The sequence below is a fragment of the Bombus vancouverensis genome, chromosome 6 (genome assembly GCF_051014615.1).
Source record: "Bombus vancouverensis nearcticus chromosome 6, iyBomVanc1_principal, whole genome shotgun sequence".
NCBI classification, from domain to species: Eukaryota; Metazoa; Arthropoda; class Insecta; order Hymenoptera; family Apidae; genus Bombus; species Bombus vancouverensis.
The window spans coordinates 9,121,287-9,136,934 of record NC_134916.1 but is presented as its reverse complement, the minus strand read 5'-3'; the positions used below and the strand labels follow the sequence as shown (position 1 = coordinate 9,136,934).

The window sequence follows — 15,648 nt, the reverse complement described above, 5'->3', positions numbered from 1 at the left end:
CGCATCATCGATATCGCGCTGTTACTCTTCTATCGACTGTTACCGTTGCTGTTGCTACTATCGCTGACTGCTGCTCTCATCGCTGTCTCTTTGTGTTTGTAAAAATTCGGGACATCGCCACCGAACAGGATCAACCGATTTCGATCAAATCGGACAAATCCATTCGCCTTCTCACTGCTAACTCACGTTCGTCCACGGTGATCCTTTTCGTCAACCGTTGAAGGATGATCCCACTCGAAACACGTGCCTGCTAACGACAGTAAACGCCGTGAGATCTACAACTAGAACCTATTCTATAACGTACCACACGGGCGGAAGAAGACGTTTGTCACGTAGCATGATCCATTTACGGATCGAGTTATTTGGGTAGGTAATTTTCACGAGTATCGTTCCCCTTTATTGCGCCAGCAAAATACCGCCAAACCGCTTCAAAGCGCTGAACCGTCAAGCACGACAACGATTTTACGATCGAGCACGACTATTCGAACGACTTTCGACTATCGACTTTCGATTCTCGACTCTCGGTCGGTATGCACAGTGACCGTGTATCGCAGCTATATAGGTTAAAGACAATAGTCATTCGCTGTTCGCGACTCGTCTTCCTATCTTTGCTATCTTTTCGCGCGCTACCTATACAGTAGCCTTGTTACGAACGTCAGGATGTGTATCGGCACGTTTTCGCTACTCCGCTGACTGACCCGAATACCAGCTCCCCTTTTCATTGCCTGTTACTCGTTCACCTCATATCCCTCTCCCTTTTTATCAACCTGTCCGATACGCGCAAACACCAAACCAATTGTTCTCGCCTCATCGAGAAAAAACGCTTCCTATCTTTCTTTCGCCGCCTATTATTCAATCGGCCAATGCACGAATCAAAGAAACCTTAAATTATAACTAATGAACCAACAGCCACGATTAACTTACAATAGCCGACTACTGTTACATATATGTGTATATATATATATATATATATATATATATATATATATAATATATATATGTTTACCTAGAAGAACGGCCAGTCATTGACCACAAAATCCATCATACTGTAGTTGTAAATACCACCTCTGGTTTCTATATCTCTTTCTTTCTCTGCCTCTGTCGCGTATTATTGAATCTTTGTTCTATTTATTTAACGAACAAGTGATAAAAGTTCTTTTGTTTCCATTCTTTCGTAATTGTTGAAACAATTGCATTACCATATATCGACCACCGATATGGAAGTAGCATATACGAAAATAACTTAAATTCTTTAAGTGATCGTTTCGCGACAAGTTGCGTTACCGAAGAACCAACGATACGATATACGATTCAACATGGTATAAAATCTGTTACAGATTTACAAATTCCACAAAGATGAGGTGTCTGGCCGTATTAGCGTGTTCTCTGTTGGGATTTCTCGAGCTCGCAAATTCTCTACCTCGAAATGCTACCCATTACGAAGGTTTGTTGATATTTCCAAATTATTTGACCCACTTCGGCTTTTATCAAAAAGCAAATTTTGAATATTAGATAAAATAGTACTTGTCGCTCTTTGCGACAAACACGTCCTGGCATGTTGATAAGAATCGATTATCTTTATAATTATTCGAATTGACAATTACGTGGCATCCAAGACTCACGAACTCGTGAACTGACATTACCAAGGTCGCCACTTTCCACGCTTTTAAATCGCTTATTAAACACCGTTCACGTTTCTACTACATGTGCATGCACTTCGAGCTTCGTCCAGATCGGTCGTGTTTCCTGAATTCCAGCAATTTAAATTCGAGTAACTCGAAACGAAATGGTTCGTTTTCGTTCAAATTCGATAAAAATTGACGATGATCGAAAGCACGCAGAAAAATAATTTTTCGTTATCGGCGATGGTTACAGGTACCTACTAAAAGGATAGTTCTCCTATCGATAATAGTTATCGATAACCAATAAAAACGTGTATCGTCCATAATATTTATCGATAATGACGACTAACAAAATTTTAGTCGTGTTTAATGGTTAATCCTAGCCAAAATCGTTCCAAGTAAAATATGAATTCGTATTCTGTAGCTTTCTTAAATTTGGGTCATAACGGTTACGGTCCCTGATAAAAATACAAATTTACGTAAACATCGGTAATCTCGTAGTTATTCGCTATGATATTACAAACGAGCGTGTTTCTTTACTCTTTACAGATATGTCCTTTTGGCTAAAATCCGGCCAAGAGAATCTTCAAAGAATTCTGGCTTATCGAAACAACGAAAATCGCGCGAAGAATGTAATTATCTTTATCGGTGATGGCATGGGAGTATCTACGATCACAGCTGGTCGAATATACAAAGGCCAAATCAAGGGTAACACCGGCGAGGAATACAAATTGGCTTTCGAAAATTTTCCTAACACTGGATTCGCCAAGGTACTTATACGCGTATACGCGTACAGCGGTTTGCAAAAGTTTCGTAGCCGGACAAATTTCTATTCGAGCTGTTCTTTATAGACGTACAACACCGACAAACAAGTACCCGATTCAGCTGGGACAGCTACCGCGATATTTTCCGGTGTTAAATGCCGATACAAGGTTATTGGATTAGATACGAAAGCTTCGTTTAATCGGTGTAATAACAAAACCGACAAGGAGAGCAAAGTTACGACTGTCGCAGATTGGGCGCAAGAAAGTGGCATGGATACCGGTAAGCCGCCTTTTATCCTTGCGAAAAGAAGAAAATGATAGGGCAAAGGGCTGAACTGATAACCTCTTGCAAATACGTAAATAGACGTATGTGTGGTGTATATATATATATATATATACCATATATATACCATATATATATAAATATATATATATATATAAATATATATATATATAAATATATATATATATATAAATATATATATATGATATATATATGGTATATATATATATATATACACCACACATACACTCTAAATTTCTCTCTACATATACACTCTAAATATATATATATATACCATATATATATATATGGTATATATATATGGTGTGTATATATATATATATATGGTATATATATATATACTTATATATATGGTATATATATATATGTCTATATATATACCTATATATATATATACCTTATATATATATATATATATATATACCTTATATATATATACCATATAATATATATACCATATATATGTATATATGTATATACTGTATATATATATACCATATATATATATATATATATATGGTATATCTATATATATAGGTACATGTAGATGCACGTATCAAGCGTAACTATACATACGTATAATTGACCAAATGGAATGGTCGATACGCATAGATAGAACCGGGACTGACGTGAACGTGACTCGTTAGCAACGACGACCTACTCACGGCCAGCTACCGGTGTTAAACATTAAACATCAGTATCGAATAGACCTTGCCGGGACGAGCTCGAAAACGACACGGCAGAGAGAAGGTCGCGAGCCAACTTTCCGCTTTATCTAGGGCATAACGCTCGTAACTCTCGCTTTTTCGCCATTACTTTCCAATATGTCGGTGAATGAAGGAAACGCGAGAACAAGCATCTTTTTCCTAGTATAAACTCGCATCAAATATGAAACGAAAGAGACGCGTTAATACAAGATAAAGCGACTCGGTCGTTGACAAATTTTGGATGATTTTCTCATTTCCTTTTTTGCTGGATCGTTCGGCGAAATACAGGGTTTGTCACGACAACTCGGATCACGCATGCTACTCCGGGTGGATTATACGCTCATACTAATAATCGCGACTGGGAATGCGATACGTCGATACCGGCGCAATATAAAGGTTGCGTAAAGGATATCGCGAGACAACTAATCGAAGACGAACCAGGAAACAAGTTCAAGGTAAGGGAATGCATTTGTCCTTTCCCTTGATTTCGCGTACCCTGTTCGCCATAAGTATTAGGACACGTAATTTACTATTCGTATTTACGTTAAGCGTACGTGTTTGCAATAACGATGTCGTAAACTTTTATCGTACAATGCACATTTTCGATATATACGTTTCAAATTCTGTACTGTTATAATCGCGATGATCGTTCCTCGTCTTCAAAATGCTTTATATAGCGTGCGTAATAATATGTTCACAAAGATATTCCACGATCAGTTGTCCGGATACTTTGGCGAGCCACTACATTTCCATACGTATTCGTTGCCGCTTCGAACGTTCGTCTAACGATCGTTTAATTAACGTTAGGTGATTATGGGCGGTGGAGCGCAACATATGGGCTTACCAATGGAGCCGATAGATCCCGATACGTGTGTCAGAGGAGATGGACAAAATTTGGCGGATGTATGGGCTGAGAATAATCCCGACGGGAAAGTGGTGACCAATCTCGAACAGCTTCTCTCCGTCGATATCGCTAATACGTCGAAAATTCTCGGAATTTTTGCTCCTAGTCATCTCCCTTACCATGCTGTGAAGACGGAGCAAACACCGAGCTTAGCTGAGATGACTCAGCAGGCTGTTCGGTTGCTTAAGAAAAATGACAAAGGTTTTCTTTTAATGGTGAGTGAATGATTAAACAGATCCAACTTTATGCCAGAACTTTATCAAAATCATTCGTTCAAAGCGGTTAAAATTATTCGTTGCGGGCATAGGTGGAGAGTGGAAGAATAGACATGGCGCATCACCATAACTGGGCGAAGCTAGCGTTGAGGGAATTATCGGAACTCGAAGAAGCGATATCGGTCGCTCTGCAGGAAGTTAAACTGGAAGAAACGTTGGTGATCGTAACTGCGGATCACTCGCACGCGTTCACCATGAATGGTTATCCGAAACGTGGAAACGATATCCTTGGTTTCGCCAACGATCCAAACAACCCAAAAATACAGTCCTACGAAACGCTCAGCTACATCAATGGTCCGGGATTCTATCATCATAGGCGAAACGATAGTAACAACGTTAACGAGACATGGAGACCTGTCGATCAAGACAAGGAACGCGATGAACCATATTACCCCCATATGGCTGGCATATACTTGGAAGATGAAACTCACGGGGGCGAAGACGTTGGAGTCTACGCTATAGGTAAAATATATTACTTTTGCTTGCTTTCGTCTACCGACGTTATCGAGATATGGAAATTAACGACAAATCTTATCGATTGGATATTAATGATGAAGTAGGAGCTAGCCTGCTGTAAATAATACCGCTAAAATTAATTAAGATAGCGCATGAAATTGGAAAAAGCGTCTCTATCTTATCTATATAACTCGACAATCAACGTTGCATAATGCACTGTTCAACTGACGAAATTGCTGTATGTTTGACATTGACAGATACCATTCTATTTATTGCAGATTAACTTCCAGAAGGTAGCTTTATTGTGTCATAATATTTTACGATAATTCTAAAACATAAAACAAAATACAATTTTGTGTTATCAATTTCTATCAATCAAACATTCAAACAATCAGACATCTATCAAACTTATATTCTTCAATTTCTGACTCTATATTCTACTTGAAGAAATATAATTAATTCTTAAATATTTTTCAGGTCCGTACTCCCACTTGATTCGTGGCACTTTCGAGCAAAATTACATCGCTCACGTGGTAGCGTATGCGGCGTGCCTCAAAAACTGGCCTTCCCACTGTGATAACTCTCACAACTCGGTAACTCAACCTACTAGTTCCCCTATTGTGTTTCTCTTGACGTCCGTGCTGCTTTTAATCGTCACCGGGTTCGATTAATCGTATGTATTAACCATAAGTACGAACAACGCACGTGACGAGTATGCTTCTTCTTGCTGATCGTACTTTCGCGTTTTCTTCGCTATTCTTTCTCGCTCAAATATCCTTTGCCTGGGTCTCGTCTGTCCCTTCTTTTTCTCCAATCGTTGAATTCTTCCATAGCCAATTATAATTTACGCGTCAAATATATTTGATACCTTTCCTACTCTTTGTTACTTCTCCTCTGTATTCCTCTTTTTCCTTTCTATCACTTTCTTTGATTTTGAAAGCAGTACAAAAGACACACGTGTATACCGCTCGAAAGTATTCGAACTTCTTTTCCTTATTTTTGCCACAGGATGTAATTTAATTACTGGATCACGAGCCAAAGTTACGTGTTAACAAATAACGGCTACATTCTGTATTATTGTTATTTTATCTTTACAACACGATAAAATTGGTTTTACCGTCTCTGAAACACAGATGAGATAAGAAGGATTTTTATAAACTGTAAATCAACTAAAGCGTTGTTTCGAACGCTTACGAGCGGTAATGTACACATACGCATAAGCGGCAAATATATTCGCAAATAACTACTGGTACGTTTGATCTAGAATACAGTGATCAACAATACGAATTGTCCTTTGTATATAATTTTCACGATTCATATTGTATTTCAATGTCTGGCTCAACTTACTATAGTATATTTATATACTTGCGTACATGTATGCGTGCGTAATGTAAAGGCTCGTTCAGACGCGACTAATAATTTAGTCGAGTAGTTTAGTAAGACGTTTCAATGGTTTAGTCGAGTGGCGAGTAATTTTAGTAACTTACCGTGTGTGGACGAAAGTGTAGTCGAGTAATTTAGTGAAACGATTTGGTCGATCTTCTAATGGATGTAGAAAGATCCGTTTCGAACGTACGTGTATTTCAAACGTATCCATAGTATTATGGCAATAAAATCTAATAAAACGGATCTTCTCGACAAAATCGTTCTACCAAACTAACGAACGCGTCTGAAACGGGCCATAACGCCCTTGTAAGCGCGTGTCAGAGAACCTAAGTTATTTAATTAATGCAGTTTCATCTGTGATATATACGCAAATTAGCTGATAATCGTAACCATAACTATAATTGTACTCGTTTTTGAAAAATATGCGGTTCACTTACAGTTGACCAAACGAAAAAAAATCGAACGGAAAACCGTTTCCGATGTACGACGATACGAAACATTGAGAGCAGAAGCGAATAAAACAACGTTGTAAACTCGCATTTAGAGAAGAAGTAGCTTAGCTCGCTTTTGCGCTCAATGCCACGTATATGTTTTCATTTACTCGATCTTCGGCGAGAACGTTCGCCCGTCTTGGTCGATTCCTCCTCCATTCCACTCCGATCCCACTTCGATCTTTCTGAAAAGAATCAACGATGCCCCTGACACACATTTCAATCAACTAATTCGTCTACGTAATTAAACGTAAATCCTGAAATGCAAGAGGAACGAGAGCACAGTCCTGGTACCTCAGATACATCAACTTATTGTTCGGTCGTTCTGATATCGGAAAAATTATGCGAATCGACGTTGAACATGTGGAAATCAGGAATACAAAAATACACGGAGACAGGAGAAATCGTCTCGTGAGGATGATTTATTAAAACGGTAAAAAAATGTACATATAAGTATGCATAAAGACGCTAGAGCCGAGTTTGTCAAGAGCTCTTCGATTCATCGAGTACGCACGTACTATCAGACTAATTCTTGATTATACAAGTTCCAACTTTATTTTCTTCAAAGCGGAAAACTCTTTTACTCTACATTTTTTACCTACTTCCGAATGAAAAATAATGTCCTGCCAATTGTCTGCTCCTACCTAGTTGGGAATTTCTCAAACTCGCCTATACTTGACGAGTTTTCAAGCCGTAAAAGCATACACTTTGCAGTTGATACATAGTAAATCTAACGATAAGAGCGTATACAAGGCGCGCGTGTATACTTTATCCGCGTGTGCGATACAGAGGACTAGAGTACAATCGATTTCCCTTTGACAATGGTAATGTAGTAATTCTTATAGATAAGAGGGTTAGTATTATCGCTAACGAAGTTTCGGTCTGGCTTGACCGACGCAAATGGATTTTTACACGGTTGTAAAAGAACTTCGACATCAGCGACGGAATTTATTCGATTTATTTCCCAAAGCATTTCTTGCGCAGTGTAAGACGTGATGGTGGTTGGAGCTAACGTCTTGGAAAACTCGCGTATCGTTTCGAGCCATGTGTCTTTTCCTGCAAACCCAGTCGTCCGATAGAGACCAGGATTGTAGAGACAAATTAAATCAGGAGTAGCAAGAGTTTGCGATGGGTCGCGAACCAAGCAGTGATAAAGCTTCTCCGGTTTAAACGTAACGATAACAGCTCGACCAGCGGATTTACATTTCTTACAAAGTTGAACCATGGATAAAAATCTAGGTGGGACGTCTTTCGGTAATTGTAACTCTGGTCCGATCAGAATCAAATGGAGCTTCTGTAAGTTCGGTAAGAAATGAAGAAACAGTTTCTCCCAGACGTCCAAGTGTATACCTTCGAATTGGAATTCCGCGCCGAGTATATGAATAGTCCAATCGGTTCTATTTCGCCATTCGGGGCAAGAAATCTGCATGGAATAAAGGGCTGTCAGTGGGATAGTGCACAGATGCGATAACAGAGCGTACGTATAACAATCCATTTGACGATAATATAAAGAATTCCCGTAAATTCGATGCATTAATTTATCGAAATCGAATTCTGGCTGCGCCACGAACATTTCCAGATGCACGTTCGGAATTTTCGGATTAACGTAACCGTGTTTGTGTTGGAGGTGCAAAATTCTTTGATAAACTCGGAACTCTTCGCACCAATTTTTATGTTCGTCACCATGTTCCTCGCAGAAGAATTCCATTCCGCAGTGCACGCAGCAGATCAGTTTCTCGCTAAATCGACGACAAACTCGACAAACTCTAGGATATAATATGATTTCTTTTTCCCAAAGATCCAACGATCTTTTGACCTCAGACTCGAGTATCGCCAGCAATTTTAGCCGATAAATACGGTACTGGTCCGCGTCCAATTGCACGCCAGAACCATCAGAGAGTGTCAAGACGATGGACGAATGAATCTCTGTCAGTGCTTCGCACAACTCACGATGCTGCGACAGTCCCTGGGTTTGATGCATTATCGAGCAATAAGACACCATTTGGCAACGCTCACAGAATAACTGAGACTTCTTCGAGCAAACCATACAAAGGCTAGACACGAATACGAACCGTGGCTTTACCTTTAATTCGATGCATTCGTCCTCTACGCTCTCATTCTCCTCTGATAATATCGATGAGTTGATTAATAAAGACAGCTGAACCAAAGGATACGTTAATCGCGAACGTACACCGATTAGATCATTCGTTTGGTGAAAACAGTCTGTCCTTTCTTTCTGGTAACGCATAACATCGGGTGTTATAGTTTTCTCTGTTGTTCCTCTTCTTTCTCTCTCTTCCTTCGCTTTCGTTTCATCGCAAGTCGTTGATTTCTCACAAGCGACGTTACATTTCGACGATCTCAACGGTGGTAACTTGCTTCCTTTGCTCCGATGTTTTCTGCGACCCATCACAGATTCTTCGAAACTCGTGCACTGTCACTTTATTCAAATTTGAAATTAATTACGGTACTAACGTGTTTTATTTCGTGCTTTTTTATTTCCTTCTTTTCTCTTATTTCCTTTCTCTCTCTCTCTCTCTCTCTCTCTCTCTCTCTCTCTCTTCCATAATTTGATATTTATTATATTAATCAGCTATAGTGGGAAACGTTTGAACAGTCGCGAAAGTATGTGAACCCTTAAGGAAACTGTCTTTAAATATATGGGTTATGCAAAAAATTTCGCACGTACAATGTGATACGATTATCATGATTACATTGATAAATTAATAGGGTCACCTCTCGCGTGATGTAGCTGTATATTTAATGTCTCAGTTTTGTTTTAATTGAAAGTATTATGTAACAAAGAGCTTTCAAGTGTTTCTTAATTATGCAATCAATTATATACAAGTGTTGGATCTAACTTTATCTGGATCGAAAGCGTGTAACGAAGAAATGCAAATGAACGAGCAAACGAATCCGATTAAGAATACACGGGGAGGAGAGAGAAAGAGAAAAAAAAGGGGATACGAGAAAAGAAGATTAAAATTTGTACTAAAAATTTAGTAGACACGAATAAATAAGAAATTCTCTTACCTTGTAATATTACACTAAATCTTGATAATATAAGAGTAATAAACCACTAAATAATATTTATGATGTATATGAATCCATTATTATTAAAAAGAAAAACAATTATCCGATTCTATTTCAAATGATATGACGTAAATAACGTGTGATCGATTTGACAATAGAAAGGCGCACAATGGACGCAAACTAACTCGTCGAAGTCTCATATAATACGCATGCATCGTCTAGACAGAACTCTCTTACGGGCACTATGCCCATTGCCCAGATAAAGTATTTCGAGCATCATTCCCCCGTGTATATCCCCTATGCCCAGGGTAACTTGCATCTAAATTAATTAGTCTTCGTTTGTAATAAGATGAATTTATTACAAAGCAGCTGCGTGTTTTCTTTATTTCTTCCTTCGATTTCCTATTGAATTTTCCTCCGAAATCAATATTTTTGCATTATTTTACGATCATCAAAGCTTTTATTAAATTTCTTGTTCTACTATTCAACACAAGACTACATTTTTTTTTAAGCATGTACCTTTCTCTTGCATTTTTAGGAAATTATGCATTTAGTCGTACGTACGTGAAAGAATATATACAAAAATAAATAATTGTATAATTTTTGGTTTATTACTTTAATTTCCCAATTTACTTTATAAAAATTTCTTTTTGCATTCTAAACATATGTTCAGCATATTCCTGTTTTCCTGTTTGTTTTATGTAAATTTAATTTCTTATATTTAACGAAAGAAACAATTTCATTTATGGAAGAGTACATGACAACTGCCACCTCCGTTAACATTGCAACATAAAATACTAATCCTATTTTATAGATTTTCATAATATTCAGAAAATTCGTTCTCAGATTAGTTTCGCTTTTTATCATTTTTACAAACTGAAACGTATCGGTAAAGTAAATTTCCTTTTTTGTTACGTTTCCATACAAACAATAAAATCAGTTATATCGTTTATCATCAACCATTTATTATCCAATTGTCTGTTTTTTATCTATATGATCTCGCGTATCTCTGGTACATCTTTAACTCAATAGTTCGAAATTACAACTTTAAACTCGTCAAACTTGAACTCGTCGATATACATATTGCATTGCGTGAATATTATATAACACGTACATATGTACCATGAAAGAGTGCATACATCATTCACGGTTCAATAACTAGATTATTAATGTTTCGTATTACAGCTGTTCATACTTTTTCGCTGGTAACTGAGAACGCCTCCACGTGGTTGAACGACGAACGAATATGGAGCCGTACTATACGTTCAAGGTAGGTTATACGGCATCGAGGTTATGTTTTCCACGTTGAAACATCATCAATTTGGCAATACAGTATTTCCTTGTTTTATTGCCAAAAGATTATTTATAAAAATACTACTAACAGCCAGAATATCTTTATCAATGTTAAATATCTCGTACGTAAAATCAAAAATATTAAGCTATGCAATTATGCAATTACAATGGAAACACCTTTTTTTACACATAAACATGGCATTTTAACCTGTAGCATCCCTATCTCGATCAAATTTTTTGTACAATATAATATCGTTTTTCATGATAGATTATTGTTATAAACAATTACACTTTTATTTCAAGCTATAACCATTTTCTATTTTATGGCAATCTTTTAGATAACGAACCTTCATTTACTCTGGATATTATTATTTCTAAAATTTTATATCGGTAGATATCTATTAAATGTTTAAACGTATCATTATACGAATTCTATTAATTTCACTGTCGTTCATTTTTTGACTTTCATAATTTTACTCGTATCATATTCGCCAATTACTTTGATCTTGTCATTAACTTCACGACCATGAAATTGTGTTTCATTGTCTTTCATTTTCTCGTTTCTCCGTTATGAATTGTTTTCATCGAATTTTCCATTCGATCATGATTACGAAACAATCGATTACAAAACAGGTAAAAAGCAATGCGTTTGACTTCATCCCAAATGGATAATGGATGCAAATATCGATATCGATCATTAAGAATTAGTCAATTCACGCCTAATGTCATCCGATGCGTAAGATATGGAAATATTATGTACTTTCAAAATGAACACACAATAAATACTTTTTTCTGTACAGAATGCATGCTTTTTCTTATACGATGCTAATTTTCGTTTGACAGTTTTGTACAGCAAGAATAAAAAGATAAGCTGTCCTATGTGCAATGAAAAGAGATCTTTCTTTTACTGTACAGCATTGTAATTATTGTTAATTATATGGTGAAGAGAGAAAATATATCAAAGATGGAAACTCTCGAGCAATGCAATAATGTTAATGATGATAATAGCGATGGTGGTAGTAATGACGAAAACGATGACAGTGATAATGATCATGATGACATTGACGATGATGATGATGACGATAATAATGATGATGATTATGATGATGATGATGATGATGATGATAATGAGGACGATGATAATGATGATAATGATAATGATAAATGCAATGACGATGATGAAGAACAGGAGGATGAAGACGTTGATGCTGTAGATGATGATAATAATAATAACAATAATGATAACAATAATAGTAATAATAGTAATGCTCGTTAATTACACATCAGTTACAACAATTACACTCACATTCTTCTGATTAAGATGCAAATTCGCAATCTTTGTCAGAGTTCAAAAGAATAGCAGCGATCATCTTTTTCGTTACAGTTTTCGATAGTACTGCTTGGAAAGCGATTTATCAAGAATGAGCCATGCTAATGTAGGAATGAAGGTGAACGCAAGTAATTTATCAGACATACGACAGAGAAAATCAGAAAAGAAATTTCGCGTAAACAGAATGGTGGGACTAGATAGTGATGAATCACTTCGATCGAATATTTCCGATATTACCATGGAAGTGGAAATTAAAACTGATGAAGAAACAGAAAGCGATGGAGAACATACACAGCGACTTATACCATCGCCAATTGATCATCAATGTATTAACGATGATGCGAAAAAATCAGTTACACGAGACACTCAATTTAGGCAATTCAGAGATGAGAATGTTTGGTCTATATCTATACAAATGTTTGTGCCTTTTCTGTTAGCTGGTTTTGGTATGGTGGCTGCCAGTATGTTACTGGATGTTGTGCAGGTACGTACGAGTACCGAATTTGATAGGAGCGCAATATAAAAACATTGAGAAAATGTTTAAACGCACACGTCGGTTGATTTCCTTCTTTCCTGTAGCATTGGCCTGTATATCAAACAGTATCCGAAGTATATATATTGGTGCCAGCATTGCTTGGCTTGAAAGGAAACTTGGAAATGACATTAGCTTCACGATTTTCAACTCATGCAAATCTTGGACACATGGATACAAAGAAACAGCAATGGACTTTGATCGTTGGAAATCTTGCTTTAATACAATGTCAAGCAACCGTAGTAGGCTTATTGGCTTCTTTAGCTGCTATCATACTTGGTTGGATTCCAGAAGCACAGTTTGATATTTACCACGCGCTTTTGTTATGCGCCAGTGCCTTAGTTACTGCATCCATAGCAAGCTTTTTGTTGAGCTTGGTGATGGTCGCAGTTATATTATTATCCAAGCGGATAAACATCGATCCAGATAATATAGCAACACCGATTGCAGCTTCCCTTGGTGATTTAACCACTTTGATGCTTCTTTCAGGAATAGCATCTCTTCTATTCAAAGCAACAGGTAAATATGTATATTTGTATATATGTATATGTAAACACAAAAGTGTATACAGTTGTTTAAAAGTAGAATAGCTTTCCACTAACCAAACATTCGCAACATTATTTCAGAATATGCACAATGGATAGCACCCATGTTAATAATATTTCATGTCATTGTCACGCCACTTTGGTATTATATCGCAGCTAAAAATCCATTTACCAAGGAAATATTAGATTACGGCTGGGCACCTGTGATATGTGCAATGTTAATTAGCAGGTATTTACATATTCTTCATTTTGAAAATGCATGCAATTGTCGCATGCAAAAATCAACATTGGTCGCTTAACAGCAATGTTTCTATTAATTTTAGTATGGGTGGTTTGATACTAGATTATACGGTATCCAATTACAAAGGTATAGCAGTATTTCAATTAGTAATAAACGGCGTTGGTGGTAATCTAGCTGCTGTTCAGGCTAGTAGAATATCGACGTCTTTGCATAAAGATTGCCGATTTAATAATCAAGAAATACCCGTCGTTCGTTTCAACCCGTTCTACGTTTTCTGTACCAAAGGTACGTCAATTATAACTAAACTTAAGATGTCTTCCATATGGTACAATGGGAATGTATTGCAGGCGGACACGCAAGAACTGCTAGAGTTCTGTTAACAATGGTAATACCTGGTCATTTGATATTTAGCTATACCATTAGTTACCTCCAAGCTGGTCATACTTCCTTTACACCTATATTTCTCATTGTTTATCTGACTGCCGCTTTAGTACAGGTATACAGCCAATTTTTCATCAGCGCTTGTATTATATAATCAATAAAAAACGCAATGAACAATTAGATCATTGCATTCGTATTTTCGTTTGAACGTTAGGTAGTATTATTGTTATACATCACACAATTGATGGTTGTATGGATGTGGATACGAGGAATGGACCCAGATAGTTCTGCAATACCATATCTAACTGCAGCAGGTGATTTAATAGGAACAGCACTACTAGGAATCGCGTTTCACCTACTGTATGCCATAGGAGATGGAGATTCTGATGTTGGAGACTGATTGGATTTTATATTTGGAGCTCGCGTGAGATACCGAATGTGTATAGAAAAGAGAACATTGACGATTTTGTGTGATGTTTAATTGAGTTTGAAATATTTCATGCAATTCCTATCTTTATATATTGTATTCTGTAACAAGCCATATTATTATTTCTTTTATTCTTTGTTTTCTTCGCTGTTTTCTTATAGCTTATTTTCTTCTTTGCCACTTTTCGTTGTACAGTACTTTTTCTTGATTTTGATACAAATGTAAAAAGTGATGAATGTTATGGACGGAGGAAAATTATCTGATCTTGGAGCAAATCTTGGGATTGTTTTAAAGTCAGTCATCTCATAGGCAATACGTTCGTGAAGTTTACACGATATGTGATCGAATTGTTCGATTCTTAAATATCAATATTTACGTATTTTTACATGTATGTTATTAATGTATAAAGATACATACTTATCGTTTGTATTTCTTAATACCATCATGCAAACACGTATGTACAAACGTTAATAACATTCGACGAACACAGCGTTCATTTCAATTGCCATTTTTAAAGTGAGCACGTCCAGCATACCGTATATAACGCAACATGCTCAACTATTTTGTACCAAATATTGTACTTACTAGTCGAAATAAATTCGACTAAAATATATACGTCGTTGCACCTTTACTATTTCTCATCAATTTCCAGGTTTCCTCCTGTTCTATTTTTATTACGTACGGTATTATAATTGCTTTAAAAATTGAAGCATGTAATCCAGAATCAGAATGAACGTTAAAGGGGAAATGGATTAAGAGGAAACGCAGAAGGAGAAAAAAATGAGGAAAAGTAGAAGAGAAGTATGAGTAGATAGAAGTTTCGCGATAAGATATACACAGGGGTAAGAACGCTATGAGTGCAGCCGCAGATAGGCCAAATTGTAATATGGTTCGAGTTAAGCGCAATTCTACTTGGACCGTAACAGTGGTGTCTTTCTTTCGTACGATATTGTACGA

General features: G+C 36.8%; 3 protein-coding genes across 5 annotated transcripts; 2 read left to right on the top strand and 1 right to left on the bottom strand.

Moving 5' to 3' along the window:
- The first annotated feature begins 232 nt into the window (after positions 1–232).
- LOC117158073 (alkaline phosphatase 4) lies at positions 233–6,902 on the top strand. Of its 2 annotated transcripts, none has more exons than XM_033336609.2 (8): positions 233–366; positions 1,338–1,444; positions 2,172–2,392; positions 2,474–2,666; positions 3,686–3,852; positions 4,205–4,516; positions 4,609–5,038; positions 5,510–6,902. In XM_033336609.2, exons 1-8 carry the CDS (start codon positions 338–340, stop codon positions 5,701–5,703), a joined length of 1,653 nt encoding a protein of 550 aa, XP_033192500.1. In that variant the 5' UTR covers positions 233–337; the 3' UTR covers positions 5,704–6,902. The 2 variants fall into 2 exon arrangements, with proteins under 2 accessions (XP_033192500.1, XP_076475193.1); XM_076619078.1 differs by lacking the exon at positions 233–366 and adding an exon at positions 1,031–1,054.
- Positions 6,903–7,313: 411 nt separating this feature from the next.
- On the bottom strand, positions 7,314–10,920 carry LOC117158074 (uncharacterized). The gene is made up of 2 exons (XM_033336611.2): positions 9,943–10,920; positions 7,314–9,349 (listed from the first exon to the last, which is right to left on the bottom strand). The coding sequence occupies exon 2, from the start codon at positions 9,317–9,319 to the stop codon at positions 7,703–7,705; it is 1,617 nt and encodes a 538-aa protein (XP_033192502.1). The 5' UTR covers positions 9,320–9,349; positions 9,943–10,920; the 3' UTR covers positions 7,314–7,702.
- Positions 10,921–11,078: 158 nt separating this feature from the next.
- On the top strand, positions 11,079–15,304 carry LOC117158075 (solute carrier family 41 member 1-like). Of its 2 annotated transcripts, none has more exons than XM_033336614.2 (7): positions 11,079–11,212; positions 12,620–13,049; positions 13,145–13,616; positions 13,724–13,871; positions 13,966–14,168; positions 14,231–14,379; positions 14,479–15,304. In XM_033336614.2, exons 2-7 carry the CDS (start codon positions 12,657–12,659, stop codon positions 14,662–14,664), a joined length of 1,551 nt encoding a protein of 516 aa, XP_033192505.1. In that variant the 5' UTR covers positions 11,079–11,212; positions 12,620–12,656; the 3' UTR covers positions 14,665–15,304. The 2 variants fall into 2 exon arrangements, with proteins under 2 accessions (XP_033192505.1, XP_033192506.1); XM_033336615.2 differs by lacking the exon at positions 11,079–11,212 and adding an exon at positions 11,224–11,357.
- The last annotated feature ends 344 nt before the right edge of the window (positions 15,305–15,648 follow it).

What these genes read in the sequence shown, in the direction of transcription:
- LOC117158073 (XM_033336609.2), top strand. Translation starts at nt 338, where the DNA reads ATGATCCATTTACGGATCGAGTTATTTGG. An exon ending in AGAAAGTGGCATGGATACCG is followed by an intron (nt 2,667 to 3,685) that starts GTAAGCCGCCTT and finishes GGCGAAATACAG; the next exon opens with GGTTTGTCACGACAACTCGG. An exon ending in ACAAAGGTTTTCTTTTAATG is followed by an intron (nt 4,517 to 4,608) that starts GTGAGTGAATGA and finishes TTGCGGGCATAG; the next exon opens with GTGGAGAGTGGAAGAATAGA.
- LOC117158074 (XM_033336611.2), bottom strand. Translation starts at nt 9,319, where the DNA reads ATGGGTCGCAGAAAACATCGGAGCAAAGGAAGCAAGTTACCACCGTTG.
- LOC117158075 (XM_033336614.2), top strand. Translation starts at nt 12,657, where the DNA reads ATGAGCCATGCTAATGTAGGAATGAAGGTGAACGCAAGTAATTTATCA. An exon ending in TCTTCTATTCAAAGCAACAG is followed by an intron (nt 13,617 to 13,723) that starts GTAAATATGTAT and finishes ACATTATTTCAG; the next exon opens with AATATGCACAATGGATAGCA. An exon ending in TGTGCAATGTTAATTAGCAG is followed by an intron (nt 13,872 to 13,965) that starts GTATTTACATAT and finishes TATTAATTTTAG; the next exon opens with TATGGGTGGTTTGATACTAG.